At 41.0% G+C, this 22,833-nt stretch overlaps 1 protein-coding gene across 1 annotated transcript in view; it reads left to right on the top strand.

Moving 5' to 3' along the window:
- CD2AP (CD2 associated protein) overlaps positions 1-22,833 on the top strand; it is a gene marked incomplete at its 3' end in the record, with an annotated part of 687,573 nt that overhangs the window by 93,633 nt on the left and 571,107 nt on the right. Inside the window, 1 exon segment of the mRNA XM_053709615.1 lies at positions 3,522-3,682. Coding sequence (XP_053565590.1) covers positions 3,522-3,682 — 161 coding nt within the window.

Genomic DNA, 22,833 nt, shown 5'->3' on the forward strand with positions numbered 1-22,833 from the left:
TTCATGACCACGGTGGATTTAAAGGATGCGTATCTACATATTCCTATCCACAAGGAACATCATCGGTTCCTAAGGTTCGCATTCCTGGACAAGCATTACCAGTTCGTGGCGCTTCCATTCGGATTAGCCACTGCTCCAAGGATTTTCACAAAGGTACTAGGGTCCCTTCTAGCGGTACTAAGACCAAGGGGCATTGCAGTAGTTCCTTACTTGGACGACATTCTGATTCAAGCGTCGTCCCTTCCTCAAGCAAAGGCTCACACGGACATAGTCCTGGCCTTTCTCAGATCTCACGGATGGAAAGTGAACGTGGAAAAGAGTTCTCTATCTCCGTCGACAAGGGTTCCCTTCTTGGGAACAATAATAGACTCCTTAGAAATGAGGATTTTTCTGACAGAGGCCAGAAAAACAAAACTTCTAAACTCTTGTCAAACACTTCATTCCGTTCCTCTTCCTTCCATAGCGCAGTGCATGGAAGTAATAGGTTTGATGGTAGCGGCAATGGACATAGTTCCTTTTGCGCGCATTCATCTAAGACCATTACAACTGTGCATGCTCAGTCAGTGGAATGGGGACTATACAGACTTGTCTCCGAAGATACAAGTAAATCAGAGGACCAGAGACTCACTCCGTTGGTGGCTGTCCCTGGACAACCTGTCACAAGGGATGACCTTCCGCAGACCAGAGTGGGTCATTGTCACGACCGACGCCAGTCTGATGGGCTGGGGCGCGGTCTGGGGACCCCTGAAAGCTCAGGGTCTTTGGTCTCGGGAAGAATCTCTTCTACCGATAAATATTCTGGAACTGAGAGCGATATTCAATGCTCTCAAGGCTTGGCCTCAGCTAGCAAAGGCCAAGTTCATACGGTTTCAATCAGACAACATGACGACTGTTGCGTACATCAACCATCAGGGGGGAACAAGGAGTTCCCTGGCGATGGAAGAAGTGACCAAAATCATTCAATGGGCGGAGACTCACTCCTGCCACCTATCTGCAATCCACATCCCAGGAGTGGAAAATTGGGAAGCGGATTTTCTGAGTCGTCAGACATTACATCCGGGGGAGTGGGAACTCCATCCGGAAATCTTTGCCCAAATTACTCAACTGTGGGGCATTCCAGACATGGATCTGATGGCCTCTCGTCAGAACTTCAAGGTTCCTTGCTACGGGTCCAGATCCAGGGATCCCAAGGCGACTCTAGTAGATGCACTAGTAGCACCTTGGACCTTCAAACTAGCTTATGTATTCCCGCCGTTTACTCTCATCCCCAGGCTGGTAGCCAGGATCAATCAAGAGAGGGCGTCGGTGATCTTGATAGCTCCTGCGTGGCCACGCAGGACTTGGTATGCAGATCTGGTGAATATGTCATCGGCTCCACCATGGAAGCTACCTTTGAGACGAGACCTTCTTGTTCAAGGTCCGTTCGAACATCCGAATCTGATCTCACTCCAGCTGACTGCTTGGAGATTGAACGCTTGATCTTATCAAAACGAGGGTTCTCAGATTCTGTTATTGATACTCTTGTTCAGGCCAGAAAGCCTGTAACTAGAAAAATTTACCACAAAATATGGAAAAAATATATCTGTTGGTGTGAATCTAAAGGATTCCCTTGGGACAAGGTAAAGATTCCTAAGATTCTATCCTTTCTTCAAGAAGGATTGGAGAAAGGATTATCTGCAAGTTCCTTGAAGGGACAGATTTCTGCCTTGTCTGTGTTACTTCACAAAAAGCTGGCAGCTGTGCCAGATGTTCAAGCCTTTGTTCAGGCTCTGGTTAGAATCAAGCCTGTTTACAAACCTTTGACTCCTCCTTGGAGTCTCAACTTAGTTCTTTCAGTTCTTCAGGGGGTTCCGTTTGAACCCTTACATTCCGTTGATATTAAGTTATTATCTTGGAAAGTTTTGTTTTTGGTTGCAATTTCTTCTGCTAGAAGAGTTTCAGAATTATCTGCTCTGCAGTGTTCTCCTCCTTATCTGGTGTTCCATGCAGATAAGGTGGTTTTACGTACTAAACCTGGTTTTCTTCCAAAAGTTGTTTCTAACAAAAACATTAACCAGGAGATAGTCGTACCTTCTTTGTGTCCGAAACCAGTTTCGAAGAAGGAACGTTTGTTGCACAATTTGGATGTTGTTCGCGCTCTAAAATTCTATTTAGATGCTACAAAGGATTTTAGACAAACATCTTCCTTGTTTGTTGTTTATTCTGGTAAAAAGAGAGGTCAAAAAGCAACTTCTACCTCTCTCTCTTTTTGGATTAAAAGCATCATCAGATTGGCTTATGTGACTGCCGGACGGCAGCCTCCTGAAAGAATCACAGCTCATTCCACTAGGGCTGTGGCTTCCACATGGGCCTTCAAGAACGAGGCTTCTGTTGATCAGATATGTAGGGCAGCGACTTGGTCTTCACTGCACACTTTTACCAAATTTTACAAGTTTGATACTTTTGCTTCTTCTGAGGCTATTTTTGGGAGAAAGGTTTTGCAAGCCGTGGTGCCTTCCATTTAGGCGACCTGATTTGCTCCCTCCCTTCATCCGTGTCCTAAAGCTTTGGTATTGGTTCCCACAAGTAAGGATGACGCCGTGGACCGGACACACCTATGTTGGAGAAAACAGAATTTAAGTTTACCACATAAATTACTTTATCCAACGGTGTGTCCGGTCCACGGCCCGCCCTGGTTTTTTAATCAGGTCTGATAATTTATTTTCTTTAACTACAGTCACCACGGTATCATATGGTTTCTCCTATGCAAATATTCCTCCTTAACGTCGGTCGAATGACTGGGGTAGGCGGAGCCTAGGAGGGATCATGTGACCAGCTTTGCTGGGCTCTTTGCCATTTCCTGTTGGGGAAGAGAATATCCCACAAGTAAGGATGACGCCGTGGACCGGACACACCGTTGGAGAAAGTAATTTATCAGGTAAACATAAATTCTGTTTTTTTTTGTTTTTTTTTAACGTATTTAAATAGTAATGTTCATCATTTATTTATCTTCTGATTTACAGATTTCATAACAGTAGATATATATATATTTTAAATGTGCTGGATGTTAAAGATAAACACTCAGATCTTAAAAGGACATGAAACCCAATGTTTTTCTTTTACAATTCAGATAGAGCATATAGTTTTCTAACAACTTTCCAACTTACTTCTGTTATCCGATTTGCTTAGTTCTCTTCCTTTGTTAAAAAGCATTTCTATGTAGGCTAAGCTATAATCCTCTAGCCATTGGTTTACCCATTTGTTCAGCTAGTTCCCAGAAGTATATTGCTGCACCTGCAATATAGGATTCCAGAAAAATGAAGCAATATTAATAATAATAAATTGAAAAGATTTTTAAAAATGTATATTATATCTGAATCATAAAAGAACAATTTTGGGTTTCATGACCCTTTTAACATGTTATTCTGCAAGCTCTTTCTGTAGTCTAATTGCTTGTTGGGGTACATTTTATATTGCTGTTTCCAATTTTAATAGTACTAAAATAAATAGTAAAATAAAACCCTTTTAATTTTTCTATCCAGTTGAATACATTGTGGAGTATGACTACGACGCAGTACATGAGGATGAACTAACAATGCGAGTAGGTGACATCATCAAGAATGTGAAAAAGTTAGAAGAGGAAGGCTGGCTAGAAGGTGAAATTAATGGAAAACGAGGTGCCTTTCCAGACAATTTTGTTAAGGTAAGCAGACCTCATTATTTTTAGTAGTTTTGCTAAGTTGTTTATTTTTGGCTACTACAGGAAGAGAAAAAAAAAGCGTGTTAACCCTGGTGCTTATTTAGTGGCTATAATGTGTATATATTATGTTTGTGTACTGGGTTGTGCGATTGCAACTGCTGATTTAGCTGTCTGGCTGTGTCCGCTTAACACTAGAATAGGACTTCATTTAAGAATTGATGGGAGGACAAGGTTCTCAGCTAAAGAACTTGTCTACCCATCTTTTGACAAGTGGACCCCTGAATGACCGCTTTTATCATTGCACAAGGAAATCCCCTGCGGTTATCTGGAGTGATGAATCATGCTTTACTATCTGTCAGTCTGGAGTAGTAACCTTCCAGAATGCATAGTGCCTTCTGTTTGGTGGAGGAGGGATAATGTTCTGGGGCTATTTTTCAGGGTTTTGGCTAGGCCCCATTTTTCCGATGTAGGTTTCATCTTAATGTTACAAGATACAAAGACATTTTAGACAATTGTGCTTTCGACTTTGTTACAGGAGTTTGGGGAAGGTTCTTTCCTGTTTCAGCATGACACTGCCCTGTGTATATAGTGAGGTCCATGAACACATGGTTTGATGATTTTAGTGTGGAGGAACTCAAGTGAACTCTACAAAGCCCTGACCCCCAACTCAGTTGAACACTTTTGTGATGAATTGGAAGGAACTCTGATTGCAGGCTAGACCTTATCATCCAACATCAGTGCCTGACCTCACAAATGTTCTTTTGGGCGAATGGGCACACATTCTCACAGACACCCTTTAAAATCTTGTGTAAAGCCATCCTAGAAGAGTTCTGGTTGTTGTAGTTGCCGATGGGGGGGGGGGGGGGCAACTTCATATTAATGCCCATGGTTTGGGCACGGAATGACCAACATGCTCATATAAGTGTGATATATATATATTTCTTTTACAAGATACAATGAGTCCACGGATTTCATCCTTACTTATGGGATATCACTTCCTGGTTAACAGGAGGAGGCAAAGAGCACCACAGCAGAGCTGTATATATAGCTCCTCCCTTCCCTCCCACTCCAGTCATTCTCTTTGCCTTTGTTAGTGATAGGAAGAGGTAAAGTGAGGTGTTAGTTTAGATTCTTCAATCAAGAGTTTATTATTTTTAAAATGGTTCCAAAGTGCCATTTTTCTATAGGGTGTAGCCGTATTCCTTGTCAGCCTCTAGAGTAGAGCTACAGGTGGCTTTAAGGCAATGGGAACTGGTGGGGTTTTACCCTCACTGTGCCTCCCTCCCATACTAGTGCTGCCCTTTGTATACTGATGGTCTTAGCAGATATTAACTAAGGCCCCTTTGTGTCCACAGTGCTGCTGGAGGGAGAAGACCTCTTGATCCTGTGGGACATCTCATGCTGTTGATCAGCACTGAGGTAAGTGCAGTCTTTTACTTTCTGGGACACTGGCTACCTCAGAAACTACTGCATATCTTCCCTAGGTCAGGGAGGGAAAATTAATTACATATTTCATAGTGGGGTAATGATCCTTTATTAGGTCTCCCCTCATTACTATGTCCCACCCAACGTTAGCCTAACATTCACAGAATTATGGCGATGAGGTGGGAGTCACGTACAGGGGCTATATTATAAGAGGGCTCCTACTATGACGTCTTGCTCTGTTTTTTTGTTGGAGGTTTAGTACCTAACTATATAAGATAATTCTAGTTAGGTTGCAAATGTTTATTGCAGGCACTGGGGCTAAGGAGAGTGGCTTTTGGGGACTCTTAATCTGGGCTGGAGCCACATGGGTTATGTCCTGTAACGGTGATGGATAAAACCTTTGGGATCTTATCTTACTGTTTAATGATATTATCAGCTTCAGACTCTAGTGGTATAACAAGAGGCTTATACACATTTTATTGCTTGTTATGGTGTTTACAGACTCATGAGGGTTTTGTTTACATCTCCCTGTATCCTATTTTTAGAGCATAAAAATGGCGACCAGGAGAGCATGCTTTGTTACGCCCATGATGGGCGGGGATTTCATTTTTGCGCCCTTTTTTTCTCTGTCGCACATTCTATGCAGTCTCTAAGGAGAAGGATTAGAGTAGTACGCCCACGACGGGCGGAGCTTGTGACGACCTAGACTGCAACGGCTCCTCTGTTATAGGCATGGAGAGGTTTTTTTTTAGATAGGGCTGCTTACCGGGCTATAAAGTCATTTGTGTTTGTTTTAGGGCGGAGAGCGCTTCAGATATATTTTTTTTCATTCTGCTTGTTGTTGTTCATGTCGTTAGGAACATGACGTTTTTCAGAATGCTGCAATATCTGGGTATGCACCTCAGCAAGTTTTTCTGAGGTTTTCTGCCGGTGTCTGTGTTTTGTGTTTCCACCTAAAGCACTTCTGCACTTCTACACACACTAATAAAGAAAGTTCTCTGTTTTTAAAGATTAAAGTGACAGTATCATTTTTCCCTGTTCATATTATTGGTCATAATTTCATTTATTCCCTGTTTAATCTTTTCCTTTGGGTTGTAGATTGTGATGATCTCTATGTAAATGAGTTGATTTTTTCATTTAAAGAGACAGTAACAGTTTTCTCTGTTGATCTTTTGTTAAAGGATTTTCACTGTTTTCTTTCGTTTAATACATCTTTTATGTTTTAGGATGGAATTAGCACGCACAAATCTGAGTTACTTTTTAATTATAGTTCAGTAACGTTTGTGTTAAATTTATAAAAAAAAAAAAAAAAAAAAAAAAAATTTTTTTTTTTTTTTTAAAAATGAACCTTCTACTACTATTGACTGGTGTCTATGGTCAATCTATGGCACATATGTCTCCTATAGTGTCCCACTAATATTATGGCCCACATGCAGTGCCCTGCGCTTCCTCTAACATTGCATACCTCCTAGTTTTTTCCTACGTGTGTAGAACATATTGTTAGGGGAACTATTTTAAAAGCACAGTGAACTAAGTTACTTTGAAATTTAAAGAGATAGTAACGTTTTGTTCTGTGTCCGTTATAATAAATGCTTTTCAGCTGTTTGTTTGTTAGTTCATCTTTGGTGACAGAGGATGAAACAAACGCACTCAAGAATAGGGATAGGAGTCTCCTTATGAAAATCTTTATTCATCAAGGGATGCTTTTGCCGCCGGAAACTTGCATTGTTACGTTTTCTGTGCAGCTGCTCAATGGTTTGATGCTCTGAAAGAGTCTCCTAAGACTGAGACTTCTTTGGAAGAGATAGGATTAAAGTTTTTAAGTCAGCTAATTCATTTATTACTTACGCTTCCCTGATGATTACCGAAATGAAGAAATCTTGGTCTGCGGATGTTTTTTTTTTCCAAGTCTAACCCTTTGGCTATCCCTTACAAGGGGAAGGCCCTGTTCGAACCAGAATTGAAGGAAATTATTTCTGACTTCACGGGGGGCTAGTAATTTTCGTTCCTTTTAAAATTTCAAGGGAACTTCCTCTTCCTCTAAGCAGGAACTATCCGCTATCCAAGTCCAGACTGGAGACCCATCCAATCTTGTAACGAGGATAACCAATCCGAGAAACCTGCTGCTGCTCCACAGTCGGCATGTATGGTTGGCCCCCGATCCAAGACCGGATCTAGTAGGGGGCAGACTTTCTCTCTTTGTCCAGGCTTGGATAAGAGATGTTCTGGATCCCTGGATACTAGAAATTGTGTCTCAGGGGGGTATCAGTTTGAGTTCAGAAATTTTCCTCCCAGAGGAAGGTTTCTTCTTTCTCTATTATCTGTAGTCCAGACAAATGGAGGGACTTTCTTACGTTGTGTAGGAGACCTCTTTTCCATGGGAGTAATATGTCCCGTTCCAATAGAGGGACAGGGGTTTTATTCAAATCTGTTTGTAGTTGCCAAACAGGAGGGAAAGTTCCGACCCATTTTAGACCTTAAAAGTCTAAACAAGTTTCTTAGGGTTCCATCTTTCCAGATGGAAACTATTCGTACCATTCTTCCATTGATCCAGGAGGGTCACTTTATGCCTACCGTGGATCTAAAAGATGCATATCTGCATGTTCCTTTCCATGAAGATCATCTCAAGTTCCTCCGTTTTACCTTTCTGTACAAACATTTTTGGTCCGTGGCTCTTCCTTTCGTTCTGGCCACGGCCACCAGAATTTTCATGAAGGTTCTAGGGTCTCTGATAGCGGTTCTCTGGCCGCGGTGCATTGCAGTGGCGCCTTATCTGGACGTTATTCTGTTGCAGGCATCGTCTTATCAGCTACCTAAGTCTCATACCGGCATTGTTCTGTCCTTTCTAAGGACTCGCGGGTGGAAAGTGAATTTAGAAAAAAGTTTGTTCCACAAACCAGGGTTCCTTTATTGGGAACTCTAATCGACTCTCTATCCATGAAGTTCTTTTTGATGGAAGTCAGAAAGTTAAAGATTCTGAATACATGCCGAACCCTTCAGTCCAATCCTCTGCCGTCAGTGGCTCAGTGCATGGAGGCAATTGGATTGCTGGTAGTGGCAATGGACATCATTCCGTTTGCTTGTTTTCATCTCAGGCCTTTACAACTGAGCATGCTCAGACAGTGGTATGGAGCTTATGCAAATGTGTCTCCTCAAATAGACTCCGGATCAGGAGTCAAGGGACTCTCTTCTATGGTGGTTGTCGCTGGATCATCTGTCCCAGGGGACATGCTTCCGCAGACCCTCGTGGGTGATAGTGACAACGGAAGCCAGTCTGATAGGATGGGGAGCAGTCTGGTACTTCCTGAGGACTCAGGGTGTATGGACTCGATCGGTGTCTCTACTTCCCTTCAATGCCCTAGAGTTGTGAACTATATTCAAGGCGCTTCAGGCTTGGCCTCAGTGGCTTCGGCCAAATTCATCGGTTTCCCATCCGACTACATTACGACTAGTTTACATCAATCATCGGGGAGGAACAAGGAGTTCCTTAGCGATGACAGAAGTAGCCAAGATATTTCAGTGGGCGGAGGCTCACTCCTGTTATCTGTTGGCAATCCACATCCCAGGTGTGGAAATCTGGGAAGCAGCTTTTCTGAGCAGACAGACTTTTCATCCGGGGGACTTGGAACTCCATCCGCAGGTATTTTCAAACCTTATTCTCAGATGGGGCAGGCCGGAGTTGGATCTTATAGCATTTCGTCAAAATGCCAAGCTTCCGAGATACGGGTCCAGGTCCAGGGATCTCCAGACCGAGCAGTTAGATGCCTTGGCAGTGCCTTGGTCATTCAGCCTAGCTTAAGTGTTCCCTCCATTTGCTCTCCTTCCTCGGGTGATTGCTCGAGTCAAACAGGAGAGGATTTCTGTGATCCTCATCGCTCCTGCGTGGCCTCGCAGGACTTGGTATACCGATCTGGTGGACATGTCGTCTCAGCCACCGTGGAAGCTTCTATTGAGAAACAACCTTCTCATTCAGGGTCCCTTCCATCATCCAAATCTAGTTTCTATGCAGCTAACTGCTTGGAGATTGAACGGTTAATTTTATCTAAGCGTGGGTTTTCTGATTCGGTTATAGATACTTTGATTTAGGCACGTAAGCCTGTTACTAGGAAAATTTACCATAAGATATGGCGTAAATATCTTTCATGGTGCGAATCCAAGGGCTACTCATGGAGTAGAGTTAGGATTCCCAGGATTTTGTCTTTTCTCCAAGATGGATTGGAGAAGGGGTTGTCAGCAAGTTCCTTAAAGGGACAGATTCCTGCTTTGTCTATTTTGTTGCACAAACGTCTGGCAGATGTTCCAGATGTTCAGTCTTTTTGTCAGGCTCTGACTAGAATCAGGCCTGTGTTTCGACCACTTGCTTTTCCTTGAAGTTTGCATTTGGTTCTTAAACTTCTTCAAGGGGTTCCGTTTGAACCTATGCATTCCATAGATATTACGTTCTTATCTTGGAAAGTTTTGTTTTTGGTTGCTATTTCTTCTGCTCGCAGAGTTTCTGAGCTTTCGGCATTACAATGTGATTCTCCTTATCTTATTTTTCAATCGGATAAGGTAGTGTTACGTACCAAACCTGGTTTTCTTCCTAAGGTTGTTTCAACTGAAAATATTAATCAGGAAATTGTTGTTCCTTCCTTGTGTCCTAATTCTTTCTTCTAAGAAGGAGCGACTGTTACATAATTTGGACGTGGTCCTTGCCTTGAAGTTTTACTTACAGGCAACTAAGGATTTTCGTCAATCTTCTTCCCTGTTTGTTGTGTTTTCTGGGAAGCATAGGGGGTAGAAAGCTACGGCTACCTCTCTTTCTTTTTGGCTGAAGAGTATCATCCGTTTTGCATATGAAATCACTGGACCGCAGCCTCCTGAACGAATTACGGCTCATTCCGCGAGGGCTGTGGCTTCCACATGGGCATTCAAAAATTATGCTTCTGTTGAACAGATTTGCAAAGCTGCAACTTGTTGTTCTCTTCACACTTTTTAAAATTTTTATAAATTCGATACTTTTGCCTTGTCTGAGGCTGTTTTTGTGAGAAAAGTTCTTCAAGCAGTGGTGCCTTCTATTTAGGGTCCCTGTCTTATCCCTCCCTTTCATCCGTGTCCTATAGCTTTGGTATTGTATCCCATAAGTAAGGATGAAATCCGTGGACTCATCGTATCTTGTAAAAGAAAATGGAAATTTATGCTTACATGATAAATTTGTTTCTTTTACGATACAATGAGTCCACGGCCCACCCTGTTTTTCTAAGACAGGTCTTTTATTTTTGTTAAACTTCAGTCACCTCTGCACCTTGGCTTTGCCTTTCTCTTCCTAACTTCGGTCAAATGACTGGAGTGGGATTGAAGGGAGGAGCTATATATACAGCTCTGCTGTGGTGCTCTTTGCCTCCTCCTGTTAACCAGGAAGTGATATCCCATAAGTAAGGATGAAATCCGTGGACTCATCGTATTGTAAAAGAAACAAATTTATCAGGTACGCATAAATTTCCATTTTTTCCCTAGGACCTTTTTAATGGGTGCACCACCCGGTGATTGTCTCAATAGAGAGACATAGAGATGTTTTGCAAGACTATAATATACTTTGTATCCTAAAGGTTCATTAAACACAAAATGTAATCCTCATAAAAACTAATTTATTCTTATCTGATAAAAACATAATTTATGTAACAACTTCCCTGATAAATTAATTTCTTTCATATTGGCAAGAGTCCATGTGCTAATGATGTATGGGATATACTACCAGGAGGGGCAAAGTTTTTCAAACCTCAAAATGCCTATAAATACACCCCTCACCACACCCACAATTCAGTTTAACGAATAGCTAAGAAGTGGGGTGATAAAGAAAGGAGTAAAAAGCATCAACAAAGGAATCTGGAAATAATTGTGCTTTATACAAAAAAAAATCATAACCACCATAAAAAGTGTGGGCCTCATGGACTCTTGCCAATATGAAAGAAATGAATTTATCAGGTAAGTTCTTACATAAATTATGTTTTCTTTCATGTAATTGGCAAGAGTCCATGAGCTAGTGACATATGGGATAGCAATACCCAAGATGTGGAACTCCACGCAAGAGTCACTAGAGAGGGAGGGATAAAATAAAAACAGACATTTTCCGCTGAAAAAAATTAATCAAACTGAAACAGCTGCCTGAAGAATTTTTCTATGAAAAACTGTCTCTGAAGAAGTAAATACATTAAAATGGTAGAATTTAGTAAGTGTATGCAAAGAAGACCAAGTTGCTGCTTTGCAAATCTGATCAACTGAAGCTTCATTCTTAAAAGCCCATGAAGTGGAGACTGATCTAGTAGAATGAGCTGTAATTCTCTGAGGCGGGGCTTTACCCGACTCCAAATAAGCTTGATGAATCAAAAGCTTTAACCACGAAGCCAAGGAAACAGCAGAAGCCTTCTGACCTTTCCTAGAACCAGAAAAGATAACAAATAGACTAGAAATCTTCCTGAAATCTTTAGTAGCTTCAACATAATATTTCAAAGCTCTTACCACATCCAAAGAATGTAAGGATCTCTCCAAAGAATTCTTGTGATTACGACACAAGGAAGGAACAATTATTTCTCTATTAATGTTGTTAGAATTCACAACCTTAGGTAAGAATTTAAATGAAGTCCGCAAAACCGCCTTATCCTGATGAAAAATAAGAAAAGGAGATTCACAAGAAAGAGCAGATAATTCAGAAACTCTTCTAGCAGAAGAGATGGCCAAAAGGAACAACACTTTCCAAGAAAGTAATTTAATGTCCAAAGAATGCATAGGCTCAAAAGGAGGAGCCTGTAAAGCCTTCAAAACCAAATTAAGACTCCAAGGAGGAGAGATTGATTTAATGACAGGCTTGATACAAACCAAAGCCTTACAAAACAGTGGATATCAGGAAGTTTAGCAATCTTTCTATGAAATAAAACGGAGCAGATATTTGTCCCTTCAAGGAACTTGCAGACAAACCCTTATCCAAACCATCCTGAAGAAACTTTAAAATTCTAGGAATTCTGAAAGAATGCCAAGAGAATTTGAGAACACCATGAAATATAAATCTTCCAAACTCGATAATAAATCTTTCTAGAAACAGATTTACGAGCCTGTAACATAGTATTAATCACTGAGTCAGAGAAACCTCTATGACTAGGCACTAGGCGTTCAATTTCCATGCCTTCAAATTTAATGATTTGAGATCCTGATGGAAAAACGGACCTTGAGACAGAAGGTCCGGCCTTAATATTGGCAACTGGACATCCGAACAAGTGGCCAATATTGGCAACTGGACATCCGAACAAGATCCACATACCAAATCCTGTGAGGCCATGCTGGAGCCACCAGCAACACAAACAATTGCTCCATGATGATTTTGGAGATCACTCTTGGAAGAACTAGAGGCGGGAAAATATAAGCAGGTTGATAACACCAAGGAAGTGTCAACGCATCCACTGCTTCCGCCTGAGGATCCCTGGACAGGGACCTGGGTAGTTTCTTATTTAGATAGTAAGCCATCAGATCTATTTCTGGAAGACCCCACATCTGAACAATCTGAGAAAACACATCTGGATGGAGGGACCACTCCCCCGGATGTAAAGTCTGATGGCTGAGATAATCCGCTTCCCAATTGTCTATACCTGGGATATGAACCGTAGAAATTAGACTGGAGCTGGATTCCGCTCAAGCAAGTATCGGAGATACTTCTTTCATAGCTTGGGGACTGTGAGTCCCACCCTGATGATTGACATATGCCACAGTTGTGATATTGTCTGTAAACAAATGAATGGTTCTCTCTTCAACAGAGGCCAAATCTGAAGAGCCCTGGAAATCGCACAGAGTTCCAATATATTGATTGGTAATCTCGCCTCTTGAGATTTCCAAACTCCTTGTGCTGTCAGATATTCCCAAACAGCTCCCCAACCTGAAAAACTTGCATCTGTTGTGATCACAGTCCAGGTTGGACGAACAAAAGAGGCCCCTTGAACTATACGATGGTGATCTAACCACCAAGTCAGAGATAGTTGAACACTGGGATTTAAGGATATTAATTGTGATATCCTTCTATAATCCTTGCACCATTGGTTCAGCATACAAAGCTGGAGAGGTCTCATGTGAAAATGAGCAAAGGAGATCGCGTCCAATGCTGCAGTCATGAGACCTAAAACTTCCATGCACATAGCTACTGAAGGGAATGACTGAGACTGAAGGTTCCTCCGACAGGCTGCAACCAACTTTAAACGTCTCTTGTCTGTTAGATTCAGTGTCCATGACTCTGTCTCTATCTGGAAACCTAAAAAGGTAACCCTTGTCTGAGTAATCAAAGAACTTTTTGGTAAATTGATCCTCCAACCATGTTTTCAAAGAAACAACACTAGTTGATTCGTGTGAGATTCTGCAGAAAGTAAAGACTGAGCTAGTACCAAGATATCGTCCAAATAAGGAAACACTGCAATTACCCCGCTCTATGATTACAGAGTAGGGCACTGAGAACCTTTGAAAAGATTCTTGGAGCTTTCACTAGGCCAAAAGGAAGAGCGACAAATTGGTAATGATTGTCTAGAATAGAAAATCTCAGAAACTGATAATGATCTGGATGAATCGGAATATGAAGATATGCATCCTGTAAGTCTATTGTGGACATATAATGTCCTTGCTGAACAAAAGGCAGAATAGTCCTTATAGTCACCATGTTGAAAGTTGGTACTCTTGCATAACTATACAACATATTCAGATCCAGAACTGGATAATAGATTTGAATAAAACACCAAACCCTGTTCCTGAAATGGAACTGGCATGATTACCCCTGAAAACTCCAGGTCTGAAACACACTTCAGGAAAGCCTGAGCCTTTACTGGATTTGCTGGGATGCGTGAGAGAAAATATCTTCTCACAGGAGGTCTTACTCTGAATCGTATTCAGTACCCCTGAGAGACAATGCTCAGAATCCATTGATTTTGGACAGAAATGATCCAAACATCCTTGAAAAATCTTAATCGGCCCCCTACCAGCTGAGCTGGAATGAGGGCCGCACCTTCATGCGGACTTGGGGGCTGGCTTTGTTTTCTTAAATGGCTTGGATTTATTCCAATTTGAGGAAGGTTTCCAATTGAAAACAGATTCCTTGGGGGAAGGATTAGTTTTCTGTTCCTTATTTTGTTGAAAGGAATGAAAACGTTTAGAAGCTTTAGATTTACCCTTAGGTCTTTTATCCTGAGGCAAAAAAAACAAACTCCCTTCCCCCCAGTGACAGTTGAAATAATCAAATCCAACTGAGAACCAAATAACTTATTACCTTGGAAAGAAAGAGATAGCAATCTGGACTTAGAAGTCATGTCAGCATTCCAAGATTTAACCCTCAAAGCTCTTCTAGCTAAAATAGCTAAACACATAGATTTAACATCAATTTTGATGAGATCAAAAATGGCATCACAAATAAAATGATTAACATGTTGAAACAAGCAAACAATGCTAGACAAATCAGAATCCAATTCTTGTTGCGCTAAATTTTCCAACCAAAAAGTTGATGCAGCTGCAATATCAGCCATAGAAATTGCAGGCCTGAGAAGATGACCCGAATATAAATAGGCTTTTTTTTAGATAAGATTCAAGTTTCCTATCTAAAGGATCTTTAAAAGAAGTACTATCTTCCGTAGGAATAGTAGTACGTTTTGCAAGAATAGAGAGAGCCCCATCAACTTTGGGGATATTTTCCCAAAACTCCAATGTAATTGCTGGCAAAGGATACAATTTTTTAAACCTTGAAGAAGGAATAAAAGAAGTACCAGGCCTATTCCATTCCTTAGAAATCATATCAGAAATAGCATCAGGAACTGGAAAAACCTCTGGAGTAACCACAGGAGGTTTATAAACAGAATTTAAACTTTTACTAGTTTTAATATTAAGAGGACTAGTTTCCTCATTATCCAATGTAATCAACATTTCTTTTAACAAAGAATGAATATACTCCATTTTAAATAAATAAGTAGATTTGTCAGTGTCAATATCTGAGGAAGGATCTTCTGAATCAGATAGATCCTCATCAGAGGAGGATAGTTCAGTATGTTGTCGTTCATTTGAAATTTCATCAACTTTATGAGAAGTTTTAAAAGACCTTTTACGTTTATTAGAAGGAGGGATGGCAGACAAAGCCTTCTGAATAGAATCAGCAATAAATTATTTTAAATTCACAGGTATACCTTGTACATTAGATGTTGAAGGAACAGCAACAGGCAATGTACTATTACTGATGGACACATGATCTGCATGTAAAAGTTTATCATGACAACTATTACAAACCACAGCTTGAGATATAACTCCACTACTTTACAACAAATGCACTTAGCTTTGGTAGAACTGTTATCATGCAACAGGGTTCCAACAGAGATTTCTGAGACAGGATCAGTTTGAGATATCTTGCAAAATGTAAGAGAAAAACAACATATAAAGCAAAATTATCAATTTCCTTATATGGCAGCATAGCCCTCTGACATAGAAAAAACTCAAGAGGCATATAGGAATGGGGTTTTAAATAATGAAATTATTTTCCGCCAAGTATGACGCACAACGTAACTGAAATTTTTTTGGCGCTAACAACATCCGGAAATGACACACTCGCTCCATTAACGACGCAACCTTGATGAATTTGCAACATCGGACGTACTTTCGCGCCAAAAAATTAATGCGCCAAGAATGACGCAATAAACTTTGGCATTTTGCGCCCCCGCGGGCCTAATTTTGCCCGCGAGATTGAAAGAAAAGAACAGTCAATTTAAAAAAAGACTAAACCCCAGGTAATAAAATACCTAAATATGTTTTTCCCCAAATATGAAACTGACAGTCTGCAAAAGGAAATACATAAACCTGACTCATGGCAAATATAAGTACAATACATGTATTTAGAACTTTATATTAATGCATAAAGTGCCAAACCATTGCTGAGTGTGTCTTAAGTAATAAAAACATACTTACCGAAACACACCCATCCACATATAGCAGATAGCCAAACCAGTACTGAAACGGTTATCAGTAGAGGTAATGGAATATGAGAGGATATCGTCGATCTGAAAAGGGAGGTAGGAGATGAATCTCTACGACTGATAACATAGATCCCAGTGAGGAAAACCATTGCATTCAATAGGTGATACTCCCTTCACATCCCTCTTACATTCACTGTACTCTGAGAGGAATCAGGCTTCAAAATGCTGAGAAGCGCATATCAACGTAGAAATCTTAGCACAAACTTTCTTCACCACCTCCATAGGAGGCAAAGTTTGTAAAAACTGAATTGTGGGTGTGGTGAGGGGTGTATTTATAGACTTTTTGTGGTTTGTGAAACTTTGCCCCTCCTGGTAGGATTGTATATCCCATACGTCAATAGCTCATGGACTCTTGCCAATTACATGAAAGAAATCCTTTTCTTTCTTTGTGGTGACAGTCCACAAAAATCCTTACTTGTTGGAATTACATCACCTGGCCACAAGGAGGAGGCAAAGACACCCCACACCAAACGACTTACATATCCCTCCTACTTCCCTGACCATTCTAGTATAGTGTATAGGAGGAAGAAGTAAGAAAAATAGTGGGGTAAAAAGGTGCAAACTTAAATACCGCCAACAGGAAAATTGGGGCAGATTTGTGGACTATAACCACCAAGACAGAAAGAAATGTATCGGGCAACAATAAATTAAGTTTTCTTTCTATGGGGGTGACAGTCCATGAAAATCATTACTTGTGGGAACTAATACCAAAGCTGTGAAGTCCACAAAATAAAAATGGTAGGATAGAAAAAAGGCAGGCACTGATTTACCAGGAACCATCGGCTGAAGGGCCTACTTTCTAAAAACTGCCTTTGCTGAGGCAAACACCCCCTAAACAATAAAGAATCTTGAAAATATGCAAAACAGGAACAAACTGCAACCTTGCAGCTGTACCCTAGTGTTACATTTTCTTGATCATATAAAGAAAAAAATACAAAACAAAAATATAAATGTGATGATACTCACCGACCACATAAGCTTAAATGCAACAGAGAAACTGTGTTCTGACTCTCTAAAGTAAAACATTTTTATACAAAAATACTTTAGACAAGGAAACAAAGTTCACAAAAATTGTATTGTGCTAAAGAAGCCTAGAACCGAAGTGCGTAGTAAAAAAACAAAACATTCACTACGCTGAAGTTTGAAGGAAAAGGTTAACAAAGAACCTTTCAAAACAGAAAAAAACAAAAACATCCATAATTGCACTGGTTCCAAGGAAACAGAAGGATAGCAGAACCGGCCGTCTGAGCAGAGGGGAAAGCGCTTGTAATTTTAGCTCCTCTCTAGCGGCACTAAATGGCTCTTTGCACCGCTTGAAGTTCTGTCCCTTGTTCAATTCACATCAATAAATGGCAGCTATTATTTGCGCAATTCAAAGGGTATCATCTTTTAAACATACTGAATCAGAGCCTCTGTCCTAAAAAGAAAAGACACACAACCACCCCTGCATGCGTCCTTGTAGCTAAGGCGTATGGCAATCTCAGTGTAGCCTAGTGTACAAAACAGACTGTACAATAAGGAAGACCCGTGCTGTCAGTTCCTGTGCAGACTACTGCTGGCTGACTTATACTTGAGAATGTTCTGCGTTGTCCCCAGTAGTAGCTGGCTAAGCCTCTTTTTAGTTTATTAAACATGGTCGCTGATATGTGAGCCAAAATGTAGTAACCTGGCTAGGTTGTAGCAGAAAAAAACCTGTGGGCTGTGTGAACCATGAGCTACTTACCCCACACATGCCTACTGCACTGTTCTTACCCAGCTGACATCTGAGGATACAGAAGAAAAGTAATCCTGTAAAACAGTAGAGCATATACCGAGGGAGTGCATTATATAGCCAGACAGGATGAAGCTAAGGAATTCCCAGCAACACCCATGGCAGGCTTTACCACAACTCCATAGAGAAGATTTACATTGCATAGCCAGTACTCTCCTCTTCCAGGAACTATCCGTTGAGGGAATATTATTGAAGTAGAAGCAGAGCAACTCTATCTTCGCCTGCCTCCTAGACTAGGCAAAAAAATACCGTCAGGGTCAGGGAGGTAGGAGGGATATTTAATTTTGGTGTGGTGGCCAGGCGATATAATTCCCACAAGTAAGGATTTTCATGGACTGTCACCACCATAGAAATAAATATTTAGTTAATGAAACTATACATCACAGTATATAATTTATTTCTGAATTTATTTCTGTAAAATTCCCCTGGAATTTCTTTTTGTTCCAGGTGGTTTACTTATGGATTTTATTTGCAAAAACAGCAATATGTGCTTGACAGCAGGCTGCCATTCAGTACCTACAGACTATAAAGATAGTGAATGTGTTGTGTAAATTTAAGCATATTAATTTGTATGTAAAAATGTCTATTTGATTATAGGATTGAGATTAGTAATGATTTGAGGTCTATTTGATTTAAAAAATATATATATATATTTCTCTTGCAAGGTGTATCCAGTCCACGGCTTCATCCTTTACTTGTGGGATATCCCATTCCCTACAGGAAGTGGCAAAGAGAGCACACAGCAGAGCTGTCCATATAGCTCCCCCTCTAGCTCCACCCCCCAGTCATTCTCTTTGCCGGCTCTAAGCACTAGGGTCTCTCTACGGGAGGGTAAAGTGAATGTGGTGTTAGAATTGTAGTTTTATATCTTCAATCAAAAGTTTATTTTTAAATGGTACCGGTTTGTACTATTTACTCTCTAGCAGAAAAGTGATGAAGATTTCTGCTGAGAGGAAAATGATTTTAGCATGTTGTAACTAAAATACACTGCTGTTCCCACACAGGACTGAGGAGTACCAGAAAACTTCAGTTGGGGGGAACAGTTTGCAGGCTTGACTGCAATGAGGTATGTTCAGTCATTTATTTCTAGACAAGACTGAGATAATGCTAGAAGACTGACAAGATCCCCATGTGGGGAGGGTAAGCTATGTTCTGAGACTTAGTAAAGAATTGAATGCTTACATAACAGGGCTAATTAGGCTGGTTGACACTAATTCAGGGCAATCGATTATTTGTTTAAGAAATACTCGTTGGAGACACTTTTCTCCAACATAGGTGTGTCCGGTCCACGGCGTCATCCTTACTTGTGGGATATTCTCTTCCCCAACAGGAAATGGCAAAGAGCCCAGCAAAGCTGGTCACATGATCCCTCCTAGGCTCCGCCTTCCCCAGTCATTCTCTTTGCCGTTGTACAGGCAACATCTCCACGGAGATGGCTTAGAGTTTTTTGGTGTTTAAATGTAGTTTTTATTCTTCAATCAAGAGTTTGTTATTTTAAAATAGTGCTGGTATGTACTATTTACTCTGAAACAGGAAAGAGATGAAGATTTCTGTTTGTAAGAGGAAAATGATTTTAGCAACCGTTACTAAAATCGATGGCTGTTTCCACACAGGACTGTTGAGAGGAATTAACTTCAGTTGGGGGAAACAGTGAGCAGACTTTTGCTGCTTGAGGTATGACACATTTCTAACAAGACTCTGTAATGCTGGAAGCTGTCATTTTCCCTATGGGAACCGGTAAGCCATTTTCTTAGTTTAAGTAAAGGAATAAAGGGCTTCATTAGGGCTTAAAAAACTGGTAGACATTTTTCTGGGCTAAAACGATTACTTTACTAAGTATATTTGGCAGATTATTACTTTTAATAGTTGTTAAATCTTGGGGATTGTTTTAATAAAAACGGCCCAGGCTGGTAGCCAGGATCAATCTGGAGAGGGCTTCGGTGACCTTGATAGTTCCTGTGTGGCCACGCAGGACTTGGTATGCAGACCTGGTGAATGTGTCATCGGCTCCACCATGGAAGCTACCTTTGAGACAGGACCTTCTTATTCAGGGTCCATTCGAACATCCGAATCTGGTTTTCCTCCAACTGACTGCTTGGAGTTTGAACGCTTGATTTTATCAAAGCGTGGGTTTTCAGATTCTGTAATAGATACTCTTATTCAGGCTAGAAAGCCTGTAACTAGAAAAATTTACCATAATATATGGAAAAAATATATCTGTTGGTGTGAATCTAAAGGATTCCCATGGAACAAGATAAAAATTCCTAAGATTCTTTCCTTTCTACAAGAAGGTTTGGAGAAAGGATTTTCTGCGAGTTCTCTGAAGGGACAGATCTCTGCTTTATCTGTTTTACTTCACAAAAGGCTGGCAGCTGTGCCAGACGTTTAAGCGTTTGTTCAGGCTCTGGTTAGAATCAAGCCTGTTTACAGACCTTTGACTCTTCCCTGGAGTCTTAATCTAGTTCTTTCAGTTCTTCAAGGGGTTCCGTTTGAACCCTTACATTCCATAGATATTAAGTTATTATCTTGGAAAGTTTTGTTTTAGGTTACAATTTCTTCCGCTAGAAGAGTTTCTGACTTATCTGCTCTGCAGTGTTCTCCGCCCTATCTGGTCCATGCAGATAAGGTGGTTTTTACGTACTGAGCCTGGTTTTCTTCCGAAGGTTGTTTCCAACAAAAATATTAACCAGGAGATAGTTGTACCTTCTTTGTGTCCGAATCCAGTTTCATAGAAGGAACGTTTGTTACACAATTTGGACGTTGTCCGTGCTCTAAAATTCTATTTAGATGCTACAAAGGATTTCAGACAAACATCTTCCTTGTTTGTTGTTTATTCTGGTAAAAGGAGAGGTCAAAAAGCAACTTCTACCTCTCTATCTTTTTGGCTTAAAAGCATCATCAGATTGGCTTATGAGACTGCCGGACGGCAGCCTCCTGAAAGAATCACAGCTCATTCCACTAGGGCCGTGGCTTCCACATGGGCCTTTAAGAACGAGGCTTCTGTTGATCAGATATGTAAGGCAGCGACTTGGTCTTCACTGCACACTTTTACCAAATTTTACAAATTTGATACTTTTGCTTCTTCTGAGGCTATTTTTGGGAGAAAGGTTTTGCAAACCGTGGTGCCTTCCATCTAGGTGACCTGATTTGCTCCCTCCCATCATCCGTGTCCTAAAGCTTTGGTATTGGTTCCCACAAGTAAGGATGACGCCGTGGACCGGACACACCTATGTTGGAGAAAACAGAATTTATGTTTACCTGATAAATTACTTTCTCCAACGGTGTGTCCGGTCCACGGCCCGCCCTGGTTTTTTAATCAGGTCTGATGATTTATTTTCTTTAACTACAGTCACCACGGTATCATATGATTTCTCCTATGCAAATATTCCTCCTTTACGTCGGTCGAATGACTGGGGAAGGCGGAGCCTAGGAGGGATCATGTGACCAGCTTTGCTGGGCTCTTTGCCATTTCCTGTTGGGGAAGAGAATATCCCACAAGTAAGGATGACGCCGTGGACCGGACACACCGTTGGAGAAAGTAATTTATCAGGTAAACATAAATTCTGTTTTTTAAGCACTTTGGTGTGTTTTTCTGGAGTTATTATCCACATGGCAAAAATGTAGTCACTCAGAAGTGATTTTTGTAGGCCTCACAACTCCGGAGTGGGAGGGGCCTATTTTCGCGCCTCAGATGGGCAGTTAGAATTAAAAGACAGTTCATGCTGCTTCACATGGAGGGTCCAGCTGCTGATTGAGGGCCTAAAAGAAGCTTTTTTCCCCCCAAAACTGATCCCTAAGGGCAGGTAGGGCCACAGCAGTAAGCTGTGGCAAGGTGCTGTAGTTATTTAACCGGTTACTGGCTTTAGGCTGCTCCGGTTTGGGCATTAAGGGGTTAATCATTCTGCAACTTGTGGTGCAATCATATTAAGGCCTTAGGTACATACTGTGAAAATTTCAAGAGAATTGCTGCTTTTTTCACTGTTTTGTAAAATTGTGTGCTTTTTATTTCTTAAAGGCACAGTAACGTTTTTTTCAAATTGTGTTTTTTATTTGATTAAAGTGTTTTCCAAGCCTGCTTGTGTATGCTACTAGTCTGTTAAACATGTCTACCACTAAGGAAAATCCTTGTTCAATGTGTTTAGAAGCCATGGTGGAACCCCCTCTCAGAATGTGTCCCAATTGCACTAATATGTCTATACACTTTAAAGATCATATTGTAGCACTTAAAAATGTGGCCCTAGATGATTCTCAGACTGAAGGTAATGAGGATAGTCCGTCTACCTCTCCCCATGTGTCACAACCAGTTACGCCCGCACAAGCGATAACTAGTACCTCTAGTGCGTCTGCCCCTATTACATTACAACAACTAGCGACAGTCATGGATAATTCCCTTGCGGCCTTTCTATCCCAACTGCCAGTTTTCCCTGCAAAGCGCGATAGCTCTGTTTTAAGAACAGATTATGAGCAGTCTGAAGCTTTGGTAGCCTTATCTAATGTGCCCTCACAACACTCTGAAGTGGGGGTGAGGGATTTGATGTCTGAGGGAGAAATTTCAGATTCAGGAAAGGTTTCTCATCAGGCAGAGTCAGATTCATTAGCTTTTAAATTTAATTTGGAACACCTCCTCGTATTGCTCAGGGAGGTATTAGCTACTCTGGATGATTGTGACCCTATGGTGGTCCCAGAGAAATTGTGTAAAATGGACAAGTACCTAGAGGTCCCTGTATACACTGATGCGTTTCCGATTCCTAAGAGGGTTGCGAATATTGTTACTAGGGAGTGGGATAGACCAGGTGTCCCTTTTGTTCCCCCCCCTATTTCTCTTGTTAAGTGTATCCAGTCCACGGATCATCCATTACTTGTGGGATATTCTCCTTCCCAACAAGAAGTTGTAAGAGGATCACCCACAGCAGAGCTGCTATATAGCTCCTCCCCTCACT

The sequence above is a fragment of the Bombina bombina genome, chromosome 4, assembly GCF_027579735.1.
Source record: "Bombina bombina isolate aBomBom1 chromosome 4, aBomBom1.pri, whole genome shotgun sequence".
Classification (NCBI taxonomy): domain Eukaryota; kingdom Metazoa; phylum Chordata; class Amphibia; order Anura; family Bombinatoridae; genus Bombina; species Bombina bombina.